Source organism: Aphelocoma coerulescens, chromosome 18 (assembly GCF_041296385.1).
Source record: "Aphelocoma coerulescens isolate FSJ_1873_10779 chromosome 18, UR_Acoe_1.0, whole genome shotgun sequence".
NCBI lineage: Eukaryota > Metazoa > Chordata > Aves > Passeriformes > Corvidae > Aphelocoma > Aphelocoma coerulescens.
Window position 1 is genome coordinate 12,322,318 of NC_091031.1, and position 14,401 is coordinate 12,336,718.

A 14,401-nucleotide genomic window follows, 5' to 3' on the forward strand; every position below is an offset into this window, starting at 1 on the left:
AGCTAATTACAGTCCTGACCAGCTGGAGGTTTCCTGGTTGAATTCTTCCTAAATTGCTAAATTAAATCTTGTGCTCTGTTTTGACTCCTTCTCTAGAAGGTCTCTGAAAAATGGACAATCTGAAAGAGTCCCCTCAATTACTCTGCACCAGATGCAAGGCTTGCAAAGAAAAATGAAATTATTTCAATTCATATTTAACAGCATTTAGTACATAACATAAATCTGTATCATTCTTCAGGTGCTGCTTTGTATAGCACTGGCCTGGGACTCTTCTGAATTTAATGATAATGAAGTTTTATGTAAAAAAATGCTGAGTGTGTAGGGAGCAACAGCAACTGGGAGCAACTGTCCCCAGAGGCTGGATCAGCATCACTACAGTAAGAGCAAAGCTTTGGAAAAGTAACTTGGCACTGGAGAGGTTCCCCACTGCAGCTGTAAAGGGCTGAGTTTGTCCTGCAGCATCCCTGAGCCCATCGAGTTTTTGCAGCAGGGCCAAGGGTAATCTCTCAGATCTCTTCCCTGACATGGCATTGGATGAAGGTGTGTCCAGCACGACAGATCAGCCCCCACACAACTGCCTGAGCAAAACTTGGACATATCCACCCCCAGTAAAGCCTCTGGCTCCAGAACAGCTGAGTGCTGGATGGGAGCCCATGTTCAGGATCGTGTCCCGCTGGCCTCAGCACAGGCTCCTGGGCTTTGCCACCAGGCCAGCACAGCTGCACGCACAGTCCTGGGATGGACGTGCCAGTACAGGGGACAGCACCTCCAACCCCCCCAAATGAACACAGCTGTGCCTGTCACTTAGTAAAATAGAGTTTTATTTGGTCATACAAATAGTATGAATTATCAGAATTTCATTTTCTTAGAAACATCTTTCTCTGTGTAAAATTAATTTGTGTTGTACATACCACAAAATACTCCATATACATTTTTTTTAGATTTTCTTTTTTGTGGCTTTTTTTGTTTGTTTGTTTTGCTTTCCATTTTGTTCTTTTTTTTACAAATTGGCTACTACACTATAGAACCATGTTACAGACAACACATCACTACTACCTGTACTACACTTCCAGATACAGGACTGAATGAAACTCAGCCATAAATTAATGTTACAATGTGGAAAAAAAAATCAACCAACCAAACTTCTAATCACACTTCCAAGCTTAACTTTTTTTTTTTTTTAAAGGGGTATTTAAAAAAAAATGCACTGATTCCAATATTAGCAACCAGATGAACACCATAGATGATTCACCTTCATTGTCATATTTGTTAGGTAAGGCTTTTTTACATTAAAAGTCTAATGCAGATTTCATCCTGAAGGATATTGAGTCAGGACTAACAATTTGCTTATGGTTAGAAGAGTTATTATTCACTCTCTGTATTTCCACTCTCCAACAAGTTTGCTCCACAAGAGCTTTTTGCAGCAGGACTTGATTATACAAATTAAGCCCACACTCTGCTGTACAGCCGAGGAAGGCATTCGGATATTAAAAACTCGTTTCCAAGAAAGCAAGAAGGAAGACGTAAGGGATGCAAAACTCTTGCAGCACTGAGCAGCCAGCACTTGCTCCAGAGGGAAGCGCCTGGAAAGGAGCCCAAGCCGACGCACAGGGCCTGGAGGCTCCACCAGTGAAACGCCCTGGGAAGTGGCATGGCCATGGCTGGGAGCTCACCCAAAGGCCAAGTGGAGAGGTCAAGCTTCTTTCTATGCATTGCGTAAGCTGCTAGAAGAAAGACCAAGGTTTTGAGAACCATAAATCACTTGGTTTTCCACGGAAGTATTTTCTTCTCAGTGCCTGCAGCTCCTTTCCTTCAGTCACCCAAGACTGGCGGGGTCTGGGATAAAGCAGACACACTCCTGCATTCATCACCTGTCCTGGCAGCAGGGAACAGAGCCAGGGACCTGGCTGGAGTTGAAGCCAAACCCCTCAAAAGTGCATAGATTCACCCAGCCGCTCAGGCCTGCAGCTGGATTTTACAGGACTGGGGAAAAGCAGGGGTTATCAGCCTGCACAGCCCAGCAGGTCCAACATCCCACCTGTGCCCCCTGAAGTCAGACTGTATTGGCCCAAATTGTCATTTCTTCACTAGAAATGGCTCAGGGCAAGAAGGAGAACTTCTCTGGTTTTTGGGAAGATGTGTTTGGAGGCAAACCCCAAGGAAGGATTTGCATCCTGCTCACAGCAGTTTTGTAGGCAGCTCAGCCTGATGATGTTATGCTTAAAATCTCCCTTTCCTTGAGGTCACCCACATGCACTGCACCCCAAATGTGAACCCACGTATGGCACTGTGAGTCCCTAAATCCCTTTGGAGACGTGACACTGATGAGCCAAGACAAAAGAGCTCAGGTTTAAACAGCTCTTAAGGGCAGCTCCCTGGCACCTGCAGATCCCTGCAACAGACCCAGAGCCGAGTCTGCTCTTTGCTCTGTCTGCCGGAGCAGGACTAGATTGAGACCCAGACAGAGAAGCCCAGGCTCTGAGGAACATTTTCATCACCCAACAGCCACAGCAGAGAGATGGAAGAGGCAAGCAAGAGCGAGGAGGCTGCAAAAGTAAAACAAACATTTGGGAAACACCACTGAATGGGCCCCACCACAGCTGGACACAGCTCAGCAGTGGGCAGCTCCAAGGAGGAGCTACGGGTAACTGTAGAGAGGTGCAGGGCACAGATTTCTACAGGCAATGCATACAAAATTAGATGTTCTGCCCATTGGTGCTTTTGTTGTTTCCAGTTTCATTCATACTGCTTATGGAAGTGCTCCCATGGCAACACCAGGAGATGCTCAGTGCAGTGCATCATTTCAGTGCTGCAGGTGAGGTGCGAGGAGTTTTGCTGCCCAAAGACATCGTAGCTCTGTTTCTGTTAAAAATTCAATGAGAAAATCACTTCTGCCGCCACCTTGGTCCAAAAGTGTTCCAGTCAAGCTGGCAGAACCTCTGACAGCAACGATAAGGCATTGGACACACATGGTGTTTATCAGGACCTCCTCAGCTCACAAAACACTGGCAGAGCTCTCAGGACAGCCCACCCAACCTGTCCTGGAGTCCCACAGCCACTGGTTCCACCCAAGGAGAAGGATTTCATTCAGGTTAATGGTTACGTGCTTGGAGCCTCCTGTCCTGCCTGTGCTCAGCCAGGGCACCCCTAGACTGCCACAAATACCCCAACCCCAGCGGCCCCAGATTCCCCCCTGCCTTCCAACATATTCACCCTTGTTGGTAAAGCAGCACCTCTTCTTGGCTCTAAGCAAATGATGCTCCTCGGGAGAGACCACAGATAGGGTGTTGGACCAAAGAGTGATGGGAATTAACAGGGCTAAGGGTGATGTTCCCCAGTCTCAGTACCTCCAGTACTGGGAGGTGCTGTGGTAGCCCTGGGGCTGGAGGTAACACTGCCTGTGCCGAGTCCTGGGACATGCTCCTGGGCATGATGCCAGGGAGACACCTGAGGTTTTCTGCTGGTGTCTTTGGTACATGGAGGGTGCTCCACATGCTGCAGGCACTGCCATCTCCCAGCAGTGCCTGGCGTGCATGAGTATTCCTGGAGCGACACTTCCTGCAAGTCACTCTGACCAGCACCACACGTGTCACACACAGACACAGCATTTCACATTTGTCCTGCAGTAAAGATTTTAAATGCATAGAGGGATCATGGGAAAGAACCTCCTGGACAAAAAGCAGGAAGGAAAACTGTACTGAGCAGAGCTCTGCCCATGCAACAGGCTCTGCAGCTTCTCTGCTGGAAAAAGAGCACGTTGCCCTCCCGGCAGTCCTGAGCAGGAGACCTATGGCTTGGGGTTCCCACGCTTACAGCCACTGGGAAAACATGCTGCTGCTCAGCAGAGGTATGTGGGGTACAGGGATGCCCAGCCTTCCTCCCACCCACCACAGAGAAATCCCCCCTGGGCCATGGAACTAACCAGAAAACTGTGGGTTGAGGGAGCACAACACTGGAGCAGAGACTGGGACACTGGAATAGGGAAAGCAAGTGTTTATAAAGGCCAGATACCCGTAACAAAAATAAACTTGTGCTTTCCCTCCCTCCCTTGCTTCGTTTGATTCTTAAATACAAATTTTGTTTAGGAAAAAGTGGAAGCACTGTCTGTTACAAACCAAAACAAAGAGAAAGCAGAAGGGAAAAAAAACAAGGAAAGGAGAGACATATTAGAATTAAAATACCGTGGAATGTTAAACAGGTTACAGGCTACCGTTCTAGCCAGTGTGGTTAGGCAGCTTAGTGAATTAATTGCTTAGGAATTAAAAATAAATTATTATAAAATAGATTTCTGTACATTTTACATACATATATCTCTCTTTATATAAGCAAACCGTGCTGGGCAAGTAATTACAGGGGACTTTCCCGTGCCATGCTCAGTCCCAGCCAAAGTCCTGCCCTGTCATCTGGTAGAACTTCATGTTGAAGGGCCGGTAGAAGTCCCGCAGCCTCTGCACCACCTCCTGGTCAATGTCAGGGTGGGTCCTGCCTTTCGTCTTCCCCAGGCAGTGGGGTTTGCTGCTGCCTTCTGCCTTCTTCAGGCACGGGAACCCCTTGGTTTTGTTGAAGTAGAAGTGTTTGTCGGTGATGATCCTCTTGAGGCCCAGAAAGTCCTGGACCCTGCCCAGCTCCCCCGCGGGGTCACTGATCAGCCTCTCCCCACTGACAAAGAGGATCTGCCCGATGGGGAAGTAGAGGAGCCAGTTCTCCAGGTGCTTGGCATAGATGCCAATCTGGATGGCGCTCCACGAGGTGTCGATCAGACCCGTAGTCCTGTTTTTGAAGGTCAGGCTCTCAAAGGTGGGGATGTCGGGCTTCTTGGAGAGTGTCTGGGTGTAGTCCGAGATGGCTCTGGTCACGGGGTCCCGCACCACCACGATGAGCTTTGTGCCCTTGGACATGGAGGAGATGCGGGCTGGGGCCTCCTTGGTGACAAAGTAGCTGGGGGTCTTCTCCATGGTGATCTGCCCCTCCAGTGTCTTGGGCATCAGGTCCCTGCCAGCAAAACACACAGACATGGGTCAGAAGAGCAAGGAAGAGGAACAAAAACATCCATATGCATTTATATGTATGTTCACACATAGATACACAAGAATTCTTCTCCCTAAAATGCCTTCACAGGCCATTTGGTTCATACAGAGAAATCCATTTCCCACTGGTTTAGGGATTGGGGGGGATTATTATTAAAGGCAACTATATTTGAAATCCATCTGAGTAATCTCCCAGTTATCCATGAATGGATTAACTGAGCTACACTCTGTGCTTGGACCATGTCTACATGTACCACACCAGCTCCAGACTGGTCAGGATGGATCCTGAGCTGCACCAGGTGGCTGTCCTGGCTCATGTCAACACCACTGAGACCTCAGCCCCAATCTAGAGCTCATTTCCCCATGGGAATGAGAGGATGGTATAGCAGAAAAGCAGCAGCTCACTGGAGCACATCTACCTCACTTTCCCTCAGCATCCCAAATGCAAATCTTTTCCCAGTTCAGGCAAGAGGGTGCAATTTTTCCCTGGCTTGCCAACAGCAGGACTTCACTCACAGGTGTCCTCTTGCACCCAGTTTCAGCCCCTGCTTTGCTATTCCCTATCACTTGTTCCCTCACATGACAGAGCAGCAAGAGCTCCCAGTGGCATCTTCAGCACATCCCAGTCCAGGAGACAATGAGGACCCCAGCACCGCCCCACAGGTTACAGCAGGTCAGGATGTGGAATACAACCATGGAGAACACAACCATGGGCAGGACATACTTTCACAAAGTACTTTTAAAACTTAAAGCTTTCAGCAACACCACCTTATTCCCTGGCTATTTCTAATTAACTACATAGGAAAGCATGAGGGAGCTTGCAGAAATGATGGAAGTGGCATGAAGCAGGAAGAGTCATTTTTTCCTGTCATTCACTAGGCAAGCTAAAATATTTTAGACTGTTTGCCGGTTCTTTCCCTTTATAGCCCAAATGGACTCATTTGCTCTGGGTTGTGAGACAGTTGAAAAGAAAAGGCAAAAGGGGAGTCAGACACAAAATTAAAGCTATAAGACTTGATTAAGTTTTCAAAGCATCCACCCAGCACAGAAAAGCAAGCAGCCAGTGTGTGACCTGCAAGCCTGAAGCTGTGCTTCCCTCAGCCACACAACACCGCATGGAGGCTGTTCCCGACAGCCATCTCCTCCCTCACTACTTTTATACTTCCACATCAAAGATCACCAGGGCTCTTGCAATTGAAACAGCCACTGATAATTTGTGCTAAAGCCAATGGTTGCCCTGATTAATAACTCAAGGGAAGAAAACTGACCAATGTGTTCTGAGGGCAAGTAACAGGGGACCCAGGAATGAGAGGTCTGTTTGCATCAAAAATCATCCCTTGTCTACGAAATTTAGTCAGTAGCTATTTATGCAAATATTGGTGAGCTCACACTGTACCTGGTATTTTACTTCATCAGCTTCCGGCATTACCTTTGTGCAATGTGTTTACAGGCAAGGGGCACACAGTGGCTGCACCTCCATCCCACAGGTGAGCTCTGCCTGGAGGCTGGCCATAAAGCCCCTTCTCCATAGTCCCAAGGTGGGAGACAGTCCCTGTCCCTGCATGGGTCTCTGGGAGAAGTGGTGATGGACAAGCTGGACTGTGGAGGAAGAGGATATCAGCTTATGAAAACCTCCAGTCATGCCCAGGCGTGATGGCAACCCTGAAGGCTGGGATTTCAAGTCCACACAAGTGGAGTTTCACATGCAGATAAAAAACACGCTGGTCTACCAGATACCTGGGATGTGAGAGCTTCTGGAAGGCAGAAGCCAGTGTGTGCCAAGAACAGCAACCAGAATAAAACTCTGACTAATCCTTCACCTTTCTGGCCAACTCTGAAACCCCATAATGCTGTCACAGAATAGGGCCAGTCAATAACACTCAGAGCAACTCTTAAATTTATTGTGGGCTGATGTGGATTTTGACATTTGCTCATTAAGTGGTGTCTCCTTTTATGGCTGCATTAAACCCAAGTTCTACATCCTGCACTGGCCACCAACTGCTTTTCAGCTTGATTTAAGAGGTCATTTTCCACCCATGAAGTCCTTAATGGCCTGGGACCTGCCTAAAGAGGCAAAAGCTTCCCAAAACACTCTCAGGTTGCCCGCACTGCACTGAAGTCCTTCAGCTTTAGGTCATGTTCATCGGATTGCTGGTTATATGGGGCCCTGCATTTTGGGACTGGTTTGTCCTCCAGGACTACTACAGTCAGTATTTATCAGTCTCCTGGGAATGATGCAAGGTTTATTTTTCCCCTCCTTGCACAAGAAAGGCATTGGGTAGGGCTGGGCTGTGAAACAGGGGGAAATTGCTGGGGATGGAGTGCCAAGTCAGTTGATCCAGTTGGGAAACACAGGTTCCTAATTAGCATTTCAGCAAATACAGAGGAGCACACCATAAGTGGAAGAATGCAGGGAGCAACTCTTTACCCAAGAGGCAGCCACTGGCCTGGTGTCAGTCCCTTTTCAGAGCAGTTTATCTCCCGAACTGCAGTTGTGGCTGAAAGCACTCAGTTCTGGGCAGGTCTAAACCTCCCAGACTGTTATTTTTGGAGAGAGCCTGAATTCTTGGCAATTTAAGAACATTTTGCTGGTGACCCATCACAGCAAGCAAAGCAGAACAAGGCACATTGACACACCTACTGCCCTCAGGTTGGCCAACACAGGCTGAGGTGAGCAGAGGTAGAAACAGAACCTTCAACCCATGTACAAGACCTGGATCCAACAAAAACAGCCCTCAGGCCCTTGCTCCTGTTCTCCCTTCATTGTACCCCCATAGGTGCCAGGCATAGCTCAAAACTAAGACCCTCAAGATTATCTCAGACTGCTTTGTTTGTAAAGTGGCTGCATGAAAGGAAGACAGCTGCAAGTGAAGCCAAATATTGTGGCCCATGGATGTGGTTTGAGCCTCTGACAACACCACATCCAGGAAAGCAAAGTTTTATTGCATCGGTATGTCAGTTGTGAGGAGCTTTCCCATGGTTTCCATAATCTCCCACAGAGGCACCATCCATCATGCTGGCAGCCAGAGACAGCAGAGCCTCAGGGACAGAAGGAACGGGTATATTGGCTAGTCTGAACTCACAGTGGTGGAAAAGTCACCAAGAAGAATTTATTCCCATTCAAGCCACAGCGGGAGAAGGGCAATTTGGCCCAACAGACTACTGCAGCTCCAATACAACACACTGGACATACGTTTTGGTGGAAGGAGGACCAGATCCAGAGCCAAACGTATCTGCTCCTGGGGCTCCAAGACAGCAAGGGCCATGCTAAACTACAGCTGCTGCTTTGGGAGGGGAAAGAGGAGCTGTGATGGTGAGAGACCATGATGCCCTGGCAGGATGCAGCCCCTTGGGAGAAAGGAGTGGGGTCCAGCAGAAACCCGTTTTCAGCTCAGGGGTGGATACAGATCACCCCAGAGCAGCTTGTGGCCTCTGGGGAGCCTCTGTTTCCATGGAGGATCCACAGGCACCGTGGAGACATGGGCAGCTCCTGCCAGCACTGTCTGGCACAAGGTGAGAAAGGCAGAGGTGCAGCTACCACTGCTGTCCATAGGGGAGAGCAAATGGAGATGACAGAGGGAATCAGGCTGTGGGAAACAGGGAGCTCAGCTGAACCCCAGGGCTGGATGGAGACACCACTGATGGCCATAGCAGAAACTGTAGTAGAAAATATAGCATGAAAAGCTTGGCAAGCCACGCCTCCTGCCTTGTTATCCTCCTGCCTTCTGGCAACCTGGAGTTCAAAGACCTCTGGAGACAGCATCTGCATCCAAATCATCCCACTTCATAGCGACTACGAACTGTCTAATCCTTTCAAACCCACACATACTTCTGGCCTTGAGAACATCCCACAGCAGAGTCCCAGCACCAAAGCACTGCCTCTACCTGCCATCTGAACTCCCTCTCCACTTCCCTGCTTGGGAAGGGATGAGGCACCTGCTTCTTGAGCATGGAAGAAGGAAGTGAGGATGAGGAACACCAGCAGACTCCCAGCATCCTTTATTCCCCACCCAGCCCAGCCAGCAAAGCATGGGAGGGGCTCAGTGCTGCTGACTAGGGCAGAGCTGCCAGCAATGGGGTCCCAGCAAGGGGAGGGAGTTGCTGTGTGAGCACAGCTATGAATTTTGCACAGGCGAAGAGCAAGCCCCTAACCCTGAGCTATTAACATGTCAAGAGGGACAGAGGAAAAGCTTTTCCTTTAATGAACATTTCCTTGGTGAAGTCTGCACCCTTCATAGGTGAAGTGATAGGCTTAGTCTAAAGATGGATTGGCCTACTTTACCTATTAACCACTTAAACTAATGTAATAAAGGCTCTCTTCATTCAAACAGCTCTAATCCCCAGCCCCACACAGCTCTGAAGCCTGGAATAAGAAGGGATACTAAAATGAACTCAGCCAGGCTGCTGCTTGGAGAGGCACTGGGCAGAGTATTTTATGGGGTTTTTTTAAGTGCAAACTTCTCCAATGTGAAAACCCGACCCAGAGTGAGATAAATTTACAAAGTGGGGATGACAGGTGGCCACATGGTAATCCAATCCTGAAGCCTAATGCCCTTTGTGGCAGCTTTTGTCTGCACAGAGGGGCTCCAGGCTAATCTGCTGCTACTTCTCAAGAAGGAACAGGCGAGCAGCCAGGGGGGCGAGGGGACCCCCACAACCTGTTGTTGCGTTATTTGCCACAGGTAGGACAGACCAGTGGAGGGCAGAGCACAGCAGTGGTGGCTGGTTTTATCCCCGGGGACGTCTGTTGGTCCCCCCACGCACCTCCTGCCATGGCAAACACCTGCTGGGATAAACCCTCCCACTCTGCCGGAGCCCATGGCAGGGCTAAGCCTGGGGGGCTTCAGACACAACCGTCTGCCCATGGCGGGGGTCACCGTCAGTCTGCCCAGCCAAGACCCAGCACACTCAGGTATCCGGCTGCCCAACAGAAGCCCCAGAGCTGAGCGGATGAGCTTTCCTTTCCGAGGAAGGTTTTGTGCTGGATATATTCCTATCCAGCACCTGGAGCCACCCAGCATCAATCTGGGAGATGTTCCCCCTGCTCCAACAAATTCAAGTAATGAGTCCCACAGATAAATCTTAAAATCGGGTTGTCCTGTGATGCAGCTGCAGCAATGGCACCTTCCAGTCTCAAACCCCTCTGTTCCACACCAACCCACTTCTTCCTCCATCCTCTGTGATTCCTCAATTTACCTCAGCAAAGGTGACAAAACTCTCCCGGAGGAGATGGACAGCTGTGTACAGGGTGTTGAAAAAGCAAGAGAAGTGCTGTTATGGTCAGGTTAAAACACCACAGCACCTGGATGCAGCTATGAGATGGAGGCTGGGGAGCACTCACAGCAGTCCCCACAGCAGCTCTGCCAGCAAATACAGCAAGAACCACCTTCAGTGCAGAATTTCTAGACTTTCTCCCCACAGCCATTCCCTAGAAGCAAGGAAAATATGGGAAATGGGAGAAAAAACAAGTCAAACTATTTTGGACATCAGCCACATCCATGCCAAATTCAGGTCTGTAATCCAGAACAATTTGCTTTGCAGCCCCACACTGCACACACTGAGCAACTAACCTATTTCTGGCCAGTTTCTACCCTATTCCGCACTGATGTTTCAAGAAGACAAAAACTGACTCCTTTTCAGAAAACCAAATTTTGGCAATCTGTTTTTTTTCTGGGGAAATGGCCCCCAAATCCTCCCAAAAAAGGCTGTCCAAGAAACTGCATAAATTAGATTGAAAAGTTATGGTGAGAAGGTGAATAGAAATACAAAAGGTAAACACCAAAGTTCTTCTCCCATTCTAGGTGAAAACAGATTTTTTAGCCTCTGGAGTAATGACAGGGGGTTTGAAAACCCAAGATGACACCAAGCTAAAGTAGAGCCAGAACAACCCAGAACATGGTACAATTCAATGCACGTGATGAATTTATGATTTTTGTTGCATTTTTAATTTACAGGTTGGAAAACAAACAGGCCCAGTGGTGCCCACTTGGAACAGCTCTGAGGAACCAAGTGCAGAAGATGAGGCAGATTAAAGCTGCATCCCCTCAGAAGTCAGTGCTTTCCAGCCTGCTGCATCTCCCTCTCTCTTGTCCCCATCCCAGGGGCAGTTTGGTATCCTGTTCCCATCCCAGCATGGTCCTGTTCAGCTTTGCTTCAGTCAGGATCCCACCAAAGCCAAAGCGTTCATTTCACACCACAATCTATCTGTCCATCTGTCACTTTAAGTCAAACATTTTTAAGGAGGGCTTGCTTTACTGCAACAGCCAGTTCTCACTCTAATTCCTGCTGCTTCTCTGCCTTTTCTCTCCTCCCCATCTCAATAAATAAATAAATTTAGGCCAAGTGAGCTAATTCTAATATCTTGAAAAAGAGACACCCAGGGAATGATGTGGGTGGTGCCTCCATTGGTGGCAACTTTGCCTTACAGCTCACTCCCTCTGCCAGGGCGATACCCAGTTGTTCCCAGTTTCTGAGGCAGCAGGTTGCTGTCAGAAAGCAGGAAAAATGTAGAGGTCAGAGCTGGATTAAAACCACAGGTAAGGGCTGGATTAAAACCATAAAGTTGTAGCCCCATAGCGGCACCTGACCACGACCAAGAGCTCAGAGATGCTCTGGTAATCAAAACCCCAAAGCATCACGAGCTCAGCTCCTGAGGCCACCACACTGGTCCCATCCCAACCTTACCAGGCCCTTTTCCCTACATGGCTGATCACAAAACCATTGAATACCAGCAATACTCCTTAAAAGCAAGAACCTGACCAGCTCCGGGAAAGACTGTTAAAGTAATAAAGCATTTTAATTGCATCACAAACCTTGCCACCTGCCTGCAGGTCAACTGGCTTCAAAATTACCTTCTTGACTTTGACTCTGCTTTCTGGTGGCAGCAATGGGATGGGGGAATGAGGGAAATGGAGGAAGAGGAAGAAACAGAGAGAAAAGAAACAATCGCAAATTCCTCTTTGGGGGTGTGAGTGCTTGCTGCTTTATTATTTGATACATCATCTTACCAAAATTTTCCTTGACTTCAGCTGCTGTTGCACCACAGACCTGTACAGTAGCAGGCAGTCTCTCCTCTTTTTATGACCAGTGGTAAGAGCAACATGTGTGCCTTTCTCTCGAGCAGGAGTCTGTTGCTTGGGTTGGCAAATTATACAACAATAAAAGGGAATGGCTGGGAACCAGCCTCGGCCTTTTTGAAATGGATGTAACCCTATCCAGCTCCGTCAAACACTCGCCACGACGATTACACAAACCAGATGATAGGAATTAATGAACTTTGGGGGTGAGGAAGGAGTAGATGAAGGAGGAGGGAAAGGAGGAAAAAGATGTCGGCCCAAAATTATTGGTTTTTTCACTCTCCTTGCTCCCTGCCCCCTAATCTGCTAGGTGCCCTTCGCTTCTTGGGGAGTTTTGGGGATTAAAGGAGGGAGAGGATGGTAACGGTGTGTGAGAAGTCCCCATCATGAAGGTGCTCTGGGACTTCAATGGGACCAAAGAGCCGGTGGCCACAGGTGGCATCACCATGTACCCCACAGGAACAGGCTCTGGTCTGGCTGTGGAGTCTGTTCTAAGCTCCTTTGATGCGGATATAAAACCCCATCAAAGGTTCAGGGAGATGCAGGGCATCGGCAGATGGCCCTTTCGTCCCCACTTCATGCGGCACAGCCGGGATGCACCAAACATCCCTGGCAAATCAAAGCATGCAGTGCCTCAAGGAGGGGGCAATATGCTGCTGCAAATACCAGGGCTTAGGGTTTATTTTTTTTTAAATAAAAGACTTTATCCACCTCTTCAAAAGTCACTGCATTGAAATCAGACCTAGGAGCCACCACAGAGGTTTGACCCTCTCTGTGCTGGGAAATGGGGAGCTAACCCAGCCACAGAGCTGAGCAGACAGTTTGCAGAAGCATCCAAGCACCAACCTGGATAAATCAGGGTCTGATCCATGCACAAAACCTGGAGGGTTTGTGCCTCTGGGAATAGCAATGGGTGTAGTGAGCTCCACCAACCTCTGCTGCAAAGGCAGCCTCCCACCCCGTGCCAGCCAAAACCCATCTCTCACCCAAATGCCTCCCCTACTGCATGAGATTAAATGGGTTAATTAGAAGCAGTCTCATAACAAATATATGATGTGCTATCCCTCACAGGGCTGCTGCCTTCTGTATTGAAGTGCCATATATGGTGTACCACATAGCTGCAACCTACAGGGGAGCAATAACTTAGATCAGCAGAAACACTTGGTGGGAGTCTTGTCTGCACAGGACAGGCTTATGCTTTCACCAGGAAGCACAATAAAGAAGCCCAGTTCCACAAAGACTCCTGGGAGGCTGATGGGTGATGTCACCATCACTCCTGGCACATGCCCATTCCTTAGCAAAGGATGCAAAGGCATGAAAGTTGTCTTGGAGGTGGCTAATTGGAGCGATCCCCCTTCCCACCCGAGCTGATGCTCCATGCAGGGTAGCCTCTGGGAGGAAGGGTTCAAGGAGCTGAGAACACCTTGGAAACTTGGGAGAAGTGCATCCTCCTTGCAGATGCTCACATGGATGTGCCCACAGGGTGCAGTCCTCTCCTTGTGGCCCTCTCCTCTCCTGGGGATCTCTAGCCCTGGCCAGAGAAGGGAAAGGGCAGAGAAAGAATGGGGCAAGCAGCACACTGTCCCCCTACTGCTTTCCCAGCCTCCATCCAAATTCAGCTCCAATGGCTCTCTTTTGCCTGATGCACTCCATACACCTAATAATCCTCAGTTGATCTCTCTTCCAACCCTGTGTCTAGGTGGTTGCCCCATTCCTGGAAGTGTTCAAGGCCAGGTTGGATGGGGCCCTGAGAAATCTGGTCTAGTGGATGGTATCCCTGCAGGGGGATGACATGAGAGGATATTCAAAGTCTCTTCCAACCCAGGCCGTTCTATGATTCTTCCTGAACCTCGGCATGCTCAGCCCATCCAGGCTCCTTGCTTTGCCCATTTTCACCAGTCCCTGCCCCTACACCATAGCCCCAGACCGTGCACCATCACACCAGTCCATCCCTCCCTCCATTTCCAGCCTAGCTCCGAGTCTGGCAAATACCATACCTTCCCCTAGGAAATCTCTTTGCCAGGCTGAGGACTCCCAGGCTACTTGGTCATTCCTCAAACAGAAATTCCTCCAGCCCTACAGAATAAACCTAAAACGTTGCTACTGTCACTGGGTAGATCATGCACCAACTGAACACAAGCTGCAGGGATGCGGAGCTTTCTTTGGGTTATGAAGGGCCAAATTTCCAATTATTTTTTCACCTCTTCCCCAAATAACAGCGCAAGATGTTATGACCGCTAAGCAAGAACTTTCCCTCCTCCTTTGCTGGAGTCAGGCAAGATATTCATCAATGTCCCC

The 14,401-nt window shown here is 48.9% G+C and overlaps 1 protein-coding gene across 1 annotated transcript in view; it reads right to left on the reverse strand.

The window, feature by feature from the left end:
* Positions 1–920: 920 nt before the first annotated feature.
* The window catches only part of LOC138119980 (heparan sulfate glucosamine 3-O-sulfotransferase 3B1-like), a 30,227-nt gene continuing 16,746 nt past the window's right edge, over positions 921–14,401 (reverse strand). Inside the window, exon 2 of the mRNA XM_069032338.1 lies at positions 921–4,992. Within this exon, the coding sequence (XP_068888439.1) occupies positions 4,374–4,992 (619 nt within the window). The 3' untranslated portion in view covers positions 921–4,373. The remainder of the gene's footprint in view (positions 4,993–14,401) is intronic.